Source organism: Syngnathoides biaculeatus, chromosome 14, assembly GCF_019802595.1.
Source record: "Syngnathoides biaculeatus isolate LvHL_M chromosome 14, ASM1980259v1, whole genome shotgun sequence".
Lineage (NCBI taxonomy): Eukaryota > Metazoa > Chordata > Actinopteri > Syngnathiformes > Syngnathidae > Syngnathoides > Syngnathoides biaculeatus.
The window spans coordinates 27,712,878-27,729,747 of record NC_084653.1 but is presented as its reverse complement, the minus strand read 5'-3'; the positions used below and the strand labels follow the sequence as shown (position 1 = coordinate 27,729,747).

The 16,870-nt window shown below is 46.9% G+C and overlaps 1 protein-coding gene across 4 annotated transcripts in view; it reads left to right on the top strand.

Moving 5' to 3' along the window:
* The window catches only part of fgf14 (fibroblast growth factor 14), a 159,490-nt gene that overhangs the window by 125,828 nt on the left and 16,792 nt on the right, over window positions 1-16,870 (top strand). Inside the window, exon 3 of one of the 4 annotated variants that reach the window (XM_061841049.1) lies at window positions 15,814-16,401. The exons of 1 other annotated variant lie outside the window; for it this stretch is intronic. In XM_061841049.1, the coding sequence (XP_061697033.1) occupies window positions 16,209-16,401 (193 nt within the window). In that variant the 5' untranslated portion in view covers window positions 15,814-16,208. Of the gene's footprint in view, window positions 1-2,573; window positions 2,603-12,100; window positions 12,122-15,813; window positions 16,402-16,870 lie in introns of those variants that run through there. 2 more of the 4 variants (XM_061841052.1, XM_061841051.1) reach the window with 2 other exon arrangements.

Genomic DNA, 16,870 nt, shown 5'->3' with positions numbered 1-16,870 from the left:
CTCCTGCCCCCCCCCCCCCCCCATTACGGACGAGGCGCGGGTTCTCTTGTCTCCAGAGCAAGAGCAGTTTGACTTTATTTTCGTTTGACTGCTATTGCTAGCGGCGGATCGTTGGCTCAGCTGTGAAGCGTCGGCCTCGCAGTTGTGAGGCCCAGGGTTCGATCCCAGTCCCGCCTGTGTGGAGTTTGCATGTTCTCCCCGTGCCTGCGTGGGTTTTCTCCGGGCACTCCGGTTCCGAGCGCAGCTCTTTGTCTCGATTTGGTCTGCGATTGGCTGTCGACCGGTTCAGGGTGTACCCCGCCTGCCTCCTGCCCAATGACAGCTGGGATTGGCTCCAGCGACCCTCGTGAGGATAAGCGGCTAAGAAAATGGATGGATGCTATTGTTAGCTTCTTATTCCACTTGTCGCATTTGGCAAATATTCCTTAAAATGATTCCTGTATGTGTATAATCTATGTTTTATAATGGCAGGACTTCAAGTGAGCAAATTTAGTTGTAGAGCGCATTTCATACACGACGTGAGTCAATGCGCTTTACGTGATGAAAAGCAAAAATATGAGATACAGTGAAAACAAGGAATAGCACTGAAAAGCGGAAGTACTGCAGAACGCCGGGCTTCCAGACGAGATCGCCTTGCGGCCTCTAAAGATGAGTTCTTTTCTTTTCCTCCCGACGCCACGTTTTGCAACGCACGACAGATGGCGTCGTCGCAACGATTGCGTCGCGCCGATCTATTTTTCATGCGATGTAAACGGCGAGGCTGAGAGGAGATGAGGTCACGCCGGCGGAGCTGATTGGAGACATCTTCGGAGACCTTTGCAGCCGCCATGCCAGCAAAAACTGCATCGTGATCGGAAAGCGTGCAATACGGTGTACCCGTCTGCAAGTTTTTCGCAGCAATGGCGAGATGGGGAGCGATTTCATTTGATCTCACGGCCCTCGTTAGGGTCACTGTTACATTCATTTGTTTGCATTTCATGTATTTTTATTTGATTTCAACTTTTACGTATTTTAAAGCCCGTGCAATTTTTTTTTTTTTTCGCTCTCCGACGTGTTTCATTGATGCAAAACGTCATCGCGCTAAGCGTTTAGCTGTCAGTGGGCATATTCATGCCCATCTGTTGTTTAGCGGCAACACCAGGAAGTGTCAGACCGCTCTGAAGGTCCGCGCAAAGTCACGTCCGCGTGCGGCGCTTTTGCGCTCGGCACGTTGACGTGTAGCAGATGGACTCAGGCGTGCGCCACGCCCCGCCTAAATCCCCCCAAAACGTCTTGAAATGTACACAAAGTGGCAATGTCGCAAGAGCACTGACTAGACTACAGCTGGTTAGCCATAGTTTGAGTTTGGGGGTCTTTGGATGAGGAGTCGGCACATGTTAGCCTTGAAAATGACAACTTTTATCAGTTAATAAAGTTGTACGTCTTCCCCTCGTGATTCAGGAAAAAGAGTGCGTACATTTGTGCACTGGTGAAGGTCTGAAGCGCTCATTTTTTTCTTCTAGCTGCTTTGAATTTATCGCCCTTCGGACGGTGCCCCAATGATGTAGACCAAACTTGAAGGATTTTGTGACTTCGGGCATGGGGGCAACAGTCCAGAATCCGATCGGCGCGTGATGTCGTCTTCTCTCGCGAGCCAGCGAGTAGCTAGCTAACCGACGCGATTGCAATTCCCGTTTTCAAGTTTTGTCCGTAAGTTGAGCAAATGTGAAGATCTGCCGACGTGCAGTTTTTTCAGACGGTTTGAATTTACTGCACGTCGGGTCTCTTAAAATACCTCGGAATGCATAATTTAACGCGTTTGTGCATTTGGGCCTGTGCCTTTTGTCATGTTCCATCCATCAAAGTCATTCCTTTTAGACTTAATTCATTTTGCTGCTACATTCCACCACGCAAACGCATGCCGCATACGAGTCGGTCGGATGTTGTTTTATACGTTCCTCATTCGGAAAAAAAAAAAAAAAAAAACCCTCAGGTTCTGAGCAAAGACACCAGCCATTTAAAATATATATATATATATATATATATATATATATATATATATATAATTTTAGCAAGTTTGGCTTTTGGAAAAAAAAAAAAAAAAAAAAATCTTGTACTCAAACTTTAGGCACGCTTGCTAGCATAGCGTACACAAGAAGTCAGCTGACCCGTTTTCAGTAACGTTGTGCATCTTGTGGATTGTTCATCGATTATCAGTTTCAAAGTTGATGAAAACAACAGGAAAAAAACAAACTAAGTATCTTCTCACATTGCGATGTCTGCAAACTTAATTTCACGTCAGTTCATTGTTGTTTCTTTCTGCTTTGTTGTAGTTTTTGTAAAAATGGCTGCCTTAGCTTCTGGCGCTATCGGCGATTGCGCTGCAATGGCCGCTATCGGCAGTGGCTCGATTGCTATTCTTATCGGAGCTGTCACTATTGTCACTGGCTGTATTGCTGTTCCCACGACTGCCACATTTGCAGTAGCCGTCTTTTGCTATTGTTGCTAACTCTGCTGTCGCTATGGGCGTTTTTGCCACTGTTATCAGCGCAACTGTAGTCTTAAACGCAATACTTGATACAAGAAGAGTTCCGTTGGACCGGTCAACACAGTCGCAGTCAAGGTGAGGTTTTTGTGTTGTGTCCAAGGCCTTTCTTGTAAAAGGCTAGCGGATATTTCTCAAACGGAGTGCATTTTCTGATTGCCGAGGCTCGCCGGAGCAGGCCCGATTCTGTCTGGGTGATTTACAGTCCCGCCGCCGCCGCGTCGTCGTCGTCGTCCGCCAGCCCCTTCAGACACTTGAAGCTTGGGGAGGAGTGGGTGGGGTCTATGTCCCGGATGAATCATTAGCAAGTGTTTACGTGCTAACACGCGCCATTGTGTAGCTGTCACGGCCGCACATGAGAGTAAGCGCTCCACAACAGACAGGAAAAGCTCGCCGTAGCGGCGTCGGCCGTTTCGTTTGGACGAGCTCGCGGAGTCAGTGACAGGCCGGCGAGAGTCATGAATTATTTGCTACGCTAGCGGCGAGCTCGTGTAAAGTAATGGACCGTAACGCTGACAGCAAGCAAATCAATACAACGGCGGCAGCCTTTGCTCTCCATCTATGGACACCGCGTCCGACACGTACACTTCGAAATACGACGCAAAGTACAGCTACAATCATGAAATTCATATCTCGCTCATAGCTTCAAAAGATAGATGCTTTTGTTTTTTTGCAGCATTGAATATGCACTTCATACAAATTCAATGGTTGGAAAAATAGACAAATACATTAAATATTATCTATCTGGAAAACAAATTGTTTTTATTTTTTTTGTGATATGTATGATTATCATCTGGGTGTAGTACCGGATTTTTTTTTTTTTTTTCCCCCACATTGTTGAAACTTTTCATAAGGTTTGCTTATATGACTTTTTGTATGACCTGTATACTATACTGTATTTTATGTTGTACATGAAACAAAAAGATTCAAAGTATATTATAAGGGAATTACATTGTGACGATATTTCTCCGCTGGGAGCGATTTTGCCGACGTCCATTTTGGACGAGGTTCCCTGTGAGAGGCTGCGCGGAAACAGCAAAGCTGCATCTGCCGACTTTTCACCACTGAGGCCCAAAATATGATGAATATTCAACACAATCCCATTTTTTTTCCTTCTTTTTTTAAGATCACAAGGCACCTGAGATCAACGTGCGCTAACAACTTAATCTCGGAGACGGACGCCTCTTGGGCTTGCAAAAAGATGAAAAATAAACGAGCGCAGCCGCAGATTGTACAAAGTCTGCCGTGCGTCAAATACATATTTACATAATTCTTCTCCCCCGTTTTGCTGACACGGACACTGGGTGGCATCGGATTGAACCTCCTCTCAGTCATTTATTTTTCATTTCTTCACATGTATATGCAATTACGCTTACGTAATGCAAACGGGCTTAACGAGCTCGAATGAAATTCAGAAAATTAAAAACTCCCATTTTCTGAAGTATTCAAATATTCAGAGAGTACCAGCTGCTTTTTCTTCTCTCGCGCATTCACGTGAATGCGGTTTGTCATTATTCTCCTGCTTTATTGTAATAATCTTTGTGTGTGTAAAATAATGAAAGCAAACTTCTTTTGGATACCATATTACGGTGGAATCAATATTTGTGATCCCGTCTCTCGTATGCAGTCTACTGTATTAATCTTTTTCTGTCGAGCGTACCTCACGAGCGAGTGGCGAGCGCACGTCCGCAACAATGGCTCCTCGGCGCGGCCTTGCTCGTATTGAGCGCCGGTGCCGCGACGCCATCCCGTCGTTTCTTTGGGAACGGAGGGAGGAAGGAGTGGGCCCGCTCGGGAGTGGGAGGGATGTTGGACGACAGAAAGAAGAAAGAAGGTATTGCGATATGTGAAGGCTTTACGTAAGCGCCGCGTGATTGTGGGCCAATCCGGCAAACGCAGATGATTGACGGCAATCAATCGGGCGCATTCACTGAGCTCGAGTGTCAAGTGCCAGCTAGCAAAAACGTGCTTCTGCTTTGCTTTGCTGGCACGTGTTCGGCTGCCATAAATGGTGTGTACCGTCTACTTATTTTTTGTCAGGTGGGCCGTGTTGGGAAATTCTCCCATGACTTGTATTGTTTTTGTTTTGAAGCGCTGTGTTGTAAATATATTTTGAGCGTCCCACGGTTCGTCTGGAAAAGCAGCGAGCAACAGCGGAGAGGCTCTCGGAAAGCGCTACTTCCCGTGATGCACTGCAGCCGTACACAAAACACAGATGGACAGAAAGTGCTTTGATGCTGTAAACGCGAGATTTGCCAAATATGCAGTATTAATATGACAGAAGATGCATAATCTGATGCTGATCTGGTTCACCGTAAAGGCCGCCATTCATTTTTGTGAGTTTAGCCGATGTTTTGTTCTGAAATATTTTTTCTTCATTTCCCAGGAAATTCATAGCTTCGTTCGTTCGTAGCTTCTAAATTCTTCGCCGTACGAGGGCGAACCCAAATGCAGGACTTCGAGGCAGAGGCACGATGTTCAGTGTAGTTTATTCCGGAAACTGGGTCATACGCGGTGTAGCGTTCCGACTGGCAGAGGTACAGAAACGCCAGGCTAGGCGGGATCCAAAAGACACGCAGCGAGGTCCGATGACTATGTGGCAAACTAACAACTCAACAGGACAGAATTCAAGAAAAAGGCACCGAATGGCTGTGACGAGGGTTACTCTAACTTACACGTAGAAGCGAAGAGTCCCACAGGCAGTGAATGCAACTCACGAACGCAAAGCGACGAACTGGCCCGTCTAATTCCAGTCCCAATGTGAAACAGCTGCGAGCGGTGATTGGGTGTCACCGCCCAGAGGAGTGGCCTGGCCACGCCCCTCTTGGCAGTGCCCAAGCCTTGCTCATGACAAGTAGTGTGCGCTCATTTCATAATTTCCCTTCTGACACTGGAGCAAACCATCATTCAAAATGTGGCAAAATGATGAATACGCACTAGTTAGAAATGTGTAAATGCTTTTTCCATGTTGGCTACAAACAGTAGCATAGATTGCTCTGGAGTTCCTCAGAGAGCTGTCATCGGGCCCCTTTCATTGGGAAAAAAAATAAAGAGCTCTTGCTGCTTCTTTCCAAAGGGGGCGCAATTTTTTTTTTTTTTTTAATCTCATGTACGTGTACACCTACTACAGTTTGTGAATCCCAGCGAAATGGTCGCATCTTCCTATTCCATTTTGTTTCGCATCCTTTCAATGTTATTATTATTATATATATTTTTTTTATTATTCACACTTTTCACGCGTCAGCTCCTACTTTGTATGGAATTGACCGTTTCAAAAATACAGTAGAGAAAAGTAATTGTATTGAAATGAAATGACATGAACTTCAATAAAACGGCATTCATTGAAATGAATGACGAAATATCCTGTATCAAATTAAAATGAATAAAATAATGTTTGGGGAAAAAAAAAACCCCTAAAAGATGTTTTAGTTGCGGCTCGGTATCGGATATGCGAGGTGTTGTTATTTATTTTATTTTTTTTACATTTTATGACAAAATAAGATGCCATCTTGTATTTTGCCCCAAGCAACAGCTTAACATTTGATCAATCTTATGTGCGATATTTACTGTATTTAAAGTCAGTTAAAAAAAAAATGAGAAAAAAGATCCTGTCTCGACTGCATCATAAATGAGCAAATTTGTCGAGCCTTTCCAAATCTCAACGGGTTCATGAATCAGCCCCAATTTCTTTTTGGACTAACGAGAGCTTGTGAAATGCATCAAATGCTGCACCGTTGGCCCATGATGCATTGCGGCGTTGTTCCGAGGGACGCCATCGCCTTCGCCGCGTAAGACTTGGAGACGACGTCGATCGATCTAATAATCCAAGCGCATCGATTCCGGGCGACATTGCCCATTTGTCAGCGTCTTAGCATTTTCTTTCCGCATCTTATGCTGCACGCTAGCTAGTCCTCGTCACATCTACCCCCCCCCCACCCCCCCCATCGCAACAAAGCTATTTTGGGGGCGTCGGCTGCCGGCCGAAAGGTCAACCTGCGTGTCGGACGTGGACAGGTCTGACACAATGGCTGGAAATGATCAACACGCAACCTGTGGGAAGTGCACTTGGCTCACTCGCATTTTTACATCCTTCTGTGCAAAGATTTTGTATTGTTGTTTGTGGGACTTTATTGTGTGCGTGTGGTAGAACTCAAATTGTTTTTGTTTACTTTTTCCTCGCTCGTTTTGCATTGTTCACGTGCCACTTCCTGCTACGATAGTTATGTCTCGGTAAACCACAACCTGAATAAAAACGGGCCCTGTGATTGGCTGGCGCTTAGGCTCCTGCAACCCTTGTGAGCATAAGAGGCTTAGAAAATGGATGGATGGATGGGTGTATTTATAAGATAACTATTTTTTCAAAGATTAGTACAGGAGCATCGAACTCATTTTTGTCACCGCCGCGTTTCCCTCAGAGGGCCGTTATGGGTGTGAAACCATGAAAATCTTTCAGATCGTCTTCATATTTGAGCACGAAATTTATGAACTAGTTTAGGAATCAGAAATCAAGGGGAATATGCTTTTCAACTATGCTTGCAATGATGATTTGTGACATGACAATTTGAAATGTTGGTACGGATTGGACCAAAATCATGGAAGTTTATACACCTGCTTTGCCTCGGAGGGCCAAATAAAATCACGTGCTGGTCCGGATCTGGCCCCCGGGCCTTGAGTTGGACACGTATGGTTTAGTAAGTAAAATTCGTTTTTACATTTATACATATATTTTTTTAAAGCACAGTTTATACAGTAATTAATCAAGGACTGTATATCTCATTCTGATTTACATAAAAGTTTGACTCCAATGTTTATTTGCAAATGAATAATATTATCGTTAAGATCCAGCAATATAAGCAATTTGCACGCGATTTTTTTTTTTGTTTGTTTTTGTTGGTACAATAATTGATTTTGCCAAGGATGAGGATTTTATTAGATGCTCTTTTGCATTATGCCCAAATGACCCACATAATGTTGACCTTTGGAAAAAAAAACAAACTTTTTTTCCTTCAATTTTCAGACAAAAATGGATTAATCTCGAGGACAATATTCCTTGATGTCTTCAATAAACATTTGGTCTCATTTCGACTGCAAGTACGATCCCCGCACATTCTAAATATGTCGTGTTTAAAAGTGTGATCGATTCTAAAAATAGCAGATCCGGGAGCCAACGGCGTGGCCAACCTTTGACCTTTGGATGCGGGCTTCCTCGTGGTCCGTCACGTAAAATTAGTCGAGCGTGCGCGCCAGCAGACACTCGGCGAAAGGACGTGGCGGCGCGGCGTCGATGCTACTTTCACGGTATCCGCCGTCTTAAGGACTGGAGCGACCGTTGGGGGGGGGGGGGGAGAGGTTATGACATCACTCCTCCGCCTCATCGTGGCCGTCTGCAAGTCGGCTTCCGTTTCGACAAAGTTTGCACGGTCGAGTGGTCGCCTTATTATTATTATTGTTTTTAAAGCATTTCAGCATGAGGCGGCACCTGGGAAGCGTTAGCCTCACAGTTCTGAGGTACCGGGTTCAATCCTGGACCCGCCTGTGTGGAGTTTGCGTGGCTTTCCTCCGGGTGCGCACACGCGTATCCTCCCACATCCCAAAAACAGGCAACATTCATTGGACACCCTAAATTGCCCCGAGGTGCGATTGTGAGCGCGAATGTTGTCTGTCTCGATGTGCCCTGCGATTGGCCGGCGACCACTTCCGGGTGTAACCCCGCCGACGTCCCAATGACAGCTGCTCCAGCACTCCCGCAACCCACGTGAGGATTAGCGGCCAAGGAAATGGATGGAAGTAAATATCTGCCACAAGGATTTTCATTTGAAATGGAAAGTGATGACATTTTCAATAATTGTATTTCGGTGTAACTTTTCAATGTTTACAATTCACTGTCTGAAATTCAGAGGATAAGCGGCTAAAAATGGATGGATGGATTATGTTTGTGTTGAGCGCAGTGCGATTTTTCTTGAGAAAAAAAAAGTTTGCTTCGTGGCATTTCAATTCATCGTCACGGGGAATGCTGATTATGGAATTTAACCGAGTTACATAAAGAAAATGCACTCTGGGGGTCGGGGGGAGGGGGGGGGGGTCTGGTTTTCTTTTCTTTTCTACTTTCTCCAGCCTGGCATTTGAAGAGGGGGTGTGCAGACTTTCTCTGCCCCCGGTACGGCATGGCCGCCCAGTCCGGCCGTCATTCTTCATCAACCAGGAAGTCGTCTGCTAAATATTTTGGATGGCGCACAAGCGACTGCAGGCTTTTGGATTTTCTTTCGTCGACGGTCCAAAATGTCTGTGAAATTCCAAATTACGGCCCGAGTCAGTTCCAGGCTTCCTTTTCATCTGCTTGTCACGACCGTGGAATCTTCATCAAATGATTGATTGACAGATGAGCTCAAGAGATTCAGAGCGGACTCTCATTACCGGAAGTCCGTTCGAGAAGTGTTCACGTGTGTGACGTGACCCGTTCGGAACCGCGTGAAAAGCTTCCGCCTCGTTTCGTCTTTCTCTTTGTTTTTTTTCCCCCTTTTTTCATTTGTTCCCGTATTTTTTTTTTTTTGCTCCCAGGATGCAATTGAACGGCAACGTGCAGTTTTCTGCCTCCACGGGATATTTGTGATGATGGATGTTTAATTCATGGTGTGGCTCCACGCCGCGTTGCCCCCCAGCAAAGTGGACTTGATGGCTTTCCATTTGGAGATTGCCCCCCCCCCCCCACCGCCCCTCTTTTTGCTTGTTTCGCCGCTGAAGTCGAGCACGAGGCTCGAAGGGGAGGGAGGGGGGCAAAAGAGGGAGCCAAGCATGGCCCCGGGAGTGTGAGTGTGTGAGAGCGCCTGTCCCGCACTGCCCTCTAGCGGCCGCATTTAAGAACCGCACGTGCGGCAGCTCCGGCACGTGATGGCAGCGCAACGTCCCAGTTTTTCTTGAGCCGAGGCACAGATTTTGCATGACAAAAAGATCCACCACCCCCCCCCCCCCCAAAAAAAAAAAAAAAAAAAAAAGCCCACACCAAAGTGTCAAATCTGAGCCTGTTAAGGATAAAAACTCGACTTTTGCTCTCAACGATGCGACGATGACAAAACACGTTCAGGAGCAACCAGATGATGAATTGAAGCCAACTTCAGTGGCTGCACTTTTGGGGGTTGCGCCCACCTGTCGGCGTTTGCCCCTCCCACCTCCCTTGTGTTGACCAATCAGCTCCATCCGGCCACGCGCGTCCTGTCCAGGTGTTTCTCGCGGTCTCGTTAGTCCCAAAGTGGGGTCCACGGACCCCCAGGGGGTCGGTGATATGATGAGGAAAAACCGAAATCGTCTGGAATTGCCCTTTCCGGTGTTGAGCCGCGTTTTGATTTATTGTGCAAAAATAAAAAGCAAGAGCAGCTGAGCCACTAAAATGAGGTATGAAGGGCATTGCTGTGTCCAGCGCTACATTATTGGCGAAAGTTGAGGTTGGGGGGTCCGGGGAGCTTTTTGAACGACTCATCGGGGGTCCGGGCCCAACGTTGACTATTTTGGAAGTCGTTTTGGAAAATGAAATCCTTTTTGAGATTCCTCGACTCCTGAATCAGGACATTCTTAATATTAATGATTGGATTTGCCTTTTTTAACCACTAGTGGCGGAATGTTGGGCCTCGGCGCCAACTCCACGTATACACTTGTCATTTGCACCTGTTTTGAAATCTGCGCAAGCCGCCGCGGCCTTCCCAGAGGAAGGTCGAAGCGCTGACTAAGCCTTCACGACGGGACGTCCGCGTTCTGGAGATAGGACCGGAATCCAGATGACGGGCCTTTGGCTCTGCTTCCCGAGAAACGCGGAGCGCTGGCGCCGTGAAAGGTTTCAAGAGGTTTGGGGCGAAAGGGGGCGACTGTCGCGCTTCGATTCTCGTGTAAAAGTCACGTGACAAACTCCTACAAAACAACGTTTTAAACGTTTGAAGTCCAACGACGGGACAGAAACGCTGTGAGAAGAAAGTCGAGTCGTCGTGAGGAAAAAAAAAAGTTACGACGTGACGGTGTTCATCCAGAAATCGTGGCGTGCCGCAAATATACGGGCTAGTGCAGATCTGCTGATTGAAAGTGTGGAGAAAACTTCTTGTTGTGATTTGTTGTGTTTGTGAAAGAACTTGGTTCTACTTTTTCAGTCCGTCTTAAAAATATGACTTGAAGTCGTCATTTTGTGACTGCGTCGCTTGGTAAAATTCTCAGGGTGCAGCGAGAAGTTGTTTGCTTAATTTCAGCAACGTCAGTCCCTTCTGAACACGAGCACATTCTAAGGAATTTACCGGAAAGCCCACAAAAACGTGGTGCAGGCTTGCAGACACAGGATGTTAAATTTTAGTGGAATTAGAATTAGTGGAGCGCAACAATCATTAGCGGCCCACCGGCAGATCAAGAAAGCGATCTCTCGCCCAAACTAGTGGGCGGAGTGTGCCGGAACACGAAGCCACTGACGCGTTTGTCTGGCAAAATGGCTGCTTGTGCTTATAATTTATACTTTCCTTGGATTGTTTGAACGGATGAACGTGGCACCTCCAGCCATCTGGAAATTGCACCCAAGGATGAAATAGACTTGTGCAAGTCAATGCTTGTCATCCTAATATCTTGCGCGATTTCTTTTGACTTTCACACGATGTTACAAAATTATGTATCTCAGCTTTATTAAAAGTCCGGTCCTTGTGTTGTTGTCACGAGGTAACTGAGCATTTCCACCGCTTCCCCCAAATCACGGTCACTATTTCTGAGGTGCCCTCGCTGCGTTTCATTAGCGTCGCCGCCGGAGGGCCACCCCCGCCCCACGCTCGGCTTCAATCTTCTGCCGTTCGACCGGCCGGCGCTTCGTCACGCTCCCCGGACGGCGACAAATTGCAATCTGGCTCACCGTAAGGCCCATTTGAGGTCGCCGGCAGCCATTAGGCGAGACGATGAGCTCGGCGGCGAAAGGTTAGCGACCTGTGGTGGCGGCGACGTGAGCTCACGCCGTTTGCTCTCGAGTGAATGCGGTCGGAAAGCTTGCAAAACGGAACGTTTGGACTCTTTCCCCGTCACGTGCACATCGTTCAAACGCCGTTTTGGTTCATTTGAAAACGGCGACGTCACCAAATGCAAAGGATGAACGTCGTCGTGTCGTCAATTTTTGTGGCGGGACCGCATTGAGGGGAGGATTTTATTGCTGTTAAAGGGGAAGACGCTGCCAATTCTTTTCCATCCAGATCGTTTGTGAATCGTCCATCTTGATCAGATTTCAACTGACACGTCGAAGCGTGCATGCGTCGTTCGTGTCTGCGTTTTGACTCAAACTTGTCATTTAACGGCTTCTAATTGGTCGTAAAGTGCCGCCCCAGCGTCGAAGCTGACACGGGCTGCGTTTTTCTGTGCCCGAACGTGAAGATTGCACGTTTTCGCTGGGCCACACCTCGGAAGCAAATGAAGGCAAAGTGCTCACGGGGGTCAACTGTCAAGTTGAGCGTAACCTCGTTAGCGCCGAGCCGAGGCGCTATAAATGCCGGCGTTGGCGATGGCGAGCGAGGCTCGTGGCGAAAGGCGGCTTTTGGAATGGGACCGGCATGGAGACTCGCGCGTTTACGTGCAGGAGGAAGAAAATTGGAGGTACGTACGTGTGCGTCTTCGAAACTTTGGTGCAAGTAGCAAGTTTTCTCTCGTTCTGGAACGTTCCAGTGCCTGGAAGTGTGGAATTCCATCTTTTGAACAATAACGATGATACTTAGGATAGCGTTCGATAAGTCTGCTGTCAGCATATTTATCTTGTGTCCGGGTTTTGGATCCTTTCACGACATCCGGCTCCGAATGCAGCTAGGACCCAAACGGACGCAGCTTCGAATCCCTCGCTCGACACACAGCAAATGGGCAAAAACCGGAGCCTGCCACGCCCGAGCATTGTATGCGGGCGTCGTACTTACAGTCGTCATTCGGGTGCCCCAAGGGAACGGGGGCGTCCGCATCAGCGTCCGGGACCGCAAAGATCTTCAGTATTAGCGTTCGTCGCGTCCAAAAGTCTCAATTTGAGTGAGTCTATCAGAAAATGGACTAGTCCATTGCGCGAGAAGGGAGGGAGGAGCACTCGAAATAATTGCGATGGATTCAACACTTTAAGAGCAGTTTATTCTTCCGTTTTAGTTGTGCGGGGGTCCATAAAATTTTTGGTGCCCCCAGGCAATCGTCTGTTTGCCGGACGTTTAGTCCTCTCCTGAACGTGACGCTTTGGAGGTGACGGAACTTGTGAGCATTCTCGACAGCAGCGAACAAATTTGATTATCGGCAATCACGCAAGTCGCTTTTGAAGCAGTCGACGTTTGACGGCCGATGGGGTCTGCCTTGCAGTCTTGGTGTTCCCCTCTTCATGTGTTTCTCTTCCCAGCTTTGCGGACCAACAAGTCAAACGACGTGCTGGGCACAAAGTGGCAACTTCTTCTACTTGTCTGTAACATAATAGCCAAATGCTGCTTCACCCTGTTTTCGTTGGACTCTGGACTCGGACTCGCAGACACCCTAAACAATCCCACCCCTGTCTAGAAAAAAGAGCAAATGTCAGCAAAGCCCACCGGGCTGATTGACTGATTTCAGAGCCTGGAAGTACCACATAGTGCAGGTGCCCACATCCTCACTTGTTGCTAGACTGAATTCACGCCTCGCAACAACTTATGTCAACACAAATTTGAGGGCCTTGTTGTATTTCTGGTTCCCCTCAAACTATAAAACCACGGAAATGCTTCGTAGTCCCATGAAATTATGACATTTTAGAGTGTTTGTGTCCATATGTTGTGTTTACAGTTAATATTTGCATCGGATTGTTGGAACAGATGAACGTGGCACCTCCAGCCGACTGGAAATTGCACCCAAGGATGAAATAGACCCGTGCAAGTCAATGCTTGTCATCCTAATATCTTGATCGATTTCTTTTGACTTTCGCATGATGTTACAAAATTATGCATGAATAAATGCTTGCAGTATCTCAGCTTTATGAAAAGTGGCAAAATATGTCCCGTTTTGCTGCGGCGTTTCGCAAGAAACTTGAAGTCGGTGGACGGGATTTTGCTTTGGCGCATGAAATGATGTGATGTGTTTGGCCATATGTGGCCCGCAGGCCTTCAGTTTGACACCGGTGTAACCTGCTCATCTTCTTGGTGGCCTTTAATTGGGGCCGTGCTTGCCGTGTTGTCAGGCGCAGTTGTCACAAGAGGTCAGTTTCCGCTTGCTTGCCTGCGCGTAGTTCTCGCTCGTCCCTTATTATTATTATTATTATTATCATTTTTATTTTTATTCATGTCTAAAAGCAAGCAGAGCGTCGCGCCGGTGGCTTTGATTTTTCCGGGTCTCTGGTCCTCCCACACCGCGGCTCTGTCACGGTCTGACAGTGTCCGCTGCTGGTCGCACCCGTTTACTGCAGCCGCCGGTCCACGCGGCGTCACGGTCGCAACACGTCTTCAGTGGCCAGCGAGCCGAGCGGAGCCTTTGCTGTGAATTTCCACGTATTTGATCGGCCACGTTCAGCTTGATCTTAGTTTTCCCAAAGCACATCGAGCTCAGGGACGAAACACAGTATTTCCTCCGATGAAGATGGATGGATGGATGGATGGATGGATGGATGGATGGATGGATGGATGGATGGATGGATGGATGGATGGCTAGGAAAGAAAACTCAGATGCTCGTCTGTCAGTTCCTGACATCTAATAATAGTACAGCTGGATTCAACAAGTGTACGTGGAAAACCCCCGGGGGGGGGGAAGCACACAACACACACGCACGTACACTCCCACGCCCCACCCCCTCCCTCTTTGAAGCCTCCAGCTTTTAATTACAGCCGCGAACAGCAGATGGCCCTCTTGAGGTTGTATTTGCTTGCCCGTTATTTGCTCTTCACTGTGCGCGAAATAGGATAGAATAGGATAGATAGATAGATAGATAGATAGATAGATAGATAGATAGATAGATAGATAGATAGATAGACAGACAGACAGACAGACAGACAGACAGACAGACAGATAGATAGATAGATAGATAGATAGATAGATAGATAGATAGATAGATAGATAGATAGATAGATAGATAGACAGACAGATAGACAGATAGATAGACAGACAGACAGACAGACAGACAGACAGACAGACGGATAGATGGATAGATAGACAGACAGACAGACAGACAGACAGACAGACAGATAGATAGATAGATAGAGATAGATAGATAGATAGATAGATAGATAGATAGATAGATAGATAGATAGATAGATAGATAGATAGATAGATAGATAGATAAAGAATAAATCAGATAGATAGATAGATAGATAGATAGATAGATAGATAGATAGATAGATAGATAGATAGATAGATAGATAGATAGATAGATAGATAAAGAATAAATCAGATAGATAGATAGATAGATAGATAGATAGATAGATAGATAGATAGATAGATAGATAGATAGATAGATAGATAGACAGACAGACAGACAGACAGACAGATAGACAGACAGACAGACAGACAGATAGATAGATAGATAGATAGATAGATAGATAGATAGATAGATAGATAGATAGATAGATAGATAGATAGATAGATAGATAGATAGATAGATAGATAGATAGATATAGATAGATAGATAGATAGATAGATAGATAGATAGATAGATAGATAGATAGATAGATTTTATTTGTTATACAGATTTGGAAATTGTAGCATTTAAATTATATAAAATGTGACTAAGTAATCTCCTTCTTCTATTCCTTTCGGCTTGTCCCGTTAAATAATGATACAGTACAGTGAAAATGTATCTATTTTTTTAATTCAGCCATCAGTTTTTACTTTACTTTTAGTTAATAATCCAAAATGAATTCTAATACAGTATACAAGGGCAGCCAGTGAGGAATCCGAAGCAATTATTGCCCCCCCCCCAAAAAAAAAAAAAAAAAAAAAAAAAAAAAACCCATTCATACATTCACAGCTGTTCAGACACGTCCGAACGAGGAGCCGGCACAACTTCCGGTGTCTCCTCGCCGTTCGCATCGAGTTCCGGTGTGGACTTTTGGGAGTTGGTGCAGCGTTCGCGCGCGCAATTTGTCCGGCTGCGCGCACGTCACGCGCGCTGTTCCGGGAACAGCTCGTCGTCCCCCCCCCCTCCGCAGCGCGATTCGGACGTGTTGCTCCGGAACAAAGTTCGGGGCTTCGTCGTCGCTGCTTGGGTGCACGTGCACGAGCGTCACTTAAACAGCGGCGTGAACGCGCGAGCTCGGCTCACAGGAGGAGGAGGTTGGAAGGAAGGAAGGAAGAAGGAAGGAAGGAAGGATTGACGGTCGAGCCCGGCTGGTGAAAGGAAAAGAAGGGAAATGAAGCGCATTTGCCTCCCGGCACGCTTCTAGCCGCAACGGGACTTTTTATTGTCACTCCTTCCCCTCCGCTGTACGTGATACATACGGATACATTTTTTTAAATTCCAGGGAGCGTGAGTTCATCTTCCAGATTGTTTTTCTGTATTTTCATGCGGAATTACGCACGCCTTCCCGGATGATCCGCGCAGTTTTCTTTTCTTGAAATCATGTAGTGTTCGCACCGCGGTCGGGTCTTTTGCGCATTCTCGCCGATCAGCGACAAAGTGACATTTGACACTTGAGCTCGCGCCGCCGCCATGCCGGCCCAGTGACCCCGCGGCGGTCCCTCGCCCACACCGCGGCACCCGGCCATGGCCGCCGCCATCGCCAGCGGGCTGATCCGGCAGAAGCGGCAGGCGCGGGAGCAGCACTTGGACCGGCCCTCCGGCAACCGGCGCCGGAAGAGCCCCAACAAGAACAAGGGGCTGTGCAACGGCAACCTGGTGGACATCTTCTCGAAAGTGCGCATCTTTGGCCTCAGGAAGCGCAGACTACGGCGACAAGGTGCAAGTTGCGGCCGCTGGTTGATCGCGGCTCTTTTTTTTTTTTTTTTTTTTTGGGGTGCATGTGCGTGCGTAAAAGCGGAGAAAATCTTGCCGGGGGTGCGCGGAGGGGGGGGGGGTGGTTTGGTTTTTTTTCCCCCAGCACGTTTACTGCGCGTCGAGCGTGCGCTATTGTGCACTGTCCGCGTGGAAATGAGCCATTCTGCCACATTTTCATCATAGCATCTCAAAACTAGCATGTAGTCTTAAAATAAACATGTATGGATAACATACATGATAGATGAAAGTCGATGTAACTTCAGGTGTGCACCACCCGAACTACCAAGAAGTAAATTAAAAGCCGACTTCACATCGGATTGGTTGAGGGAAAGCCACAAACCACAATTATTAGTTACATTTTTTTTTTAAATACAGTCTCAGTGAGGGGTAGCGCTGCAATATCATCGAAGCAATATTTGCTCGGCATTCAT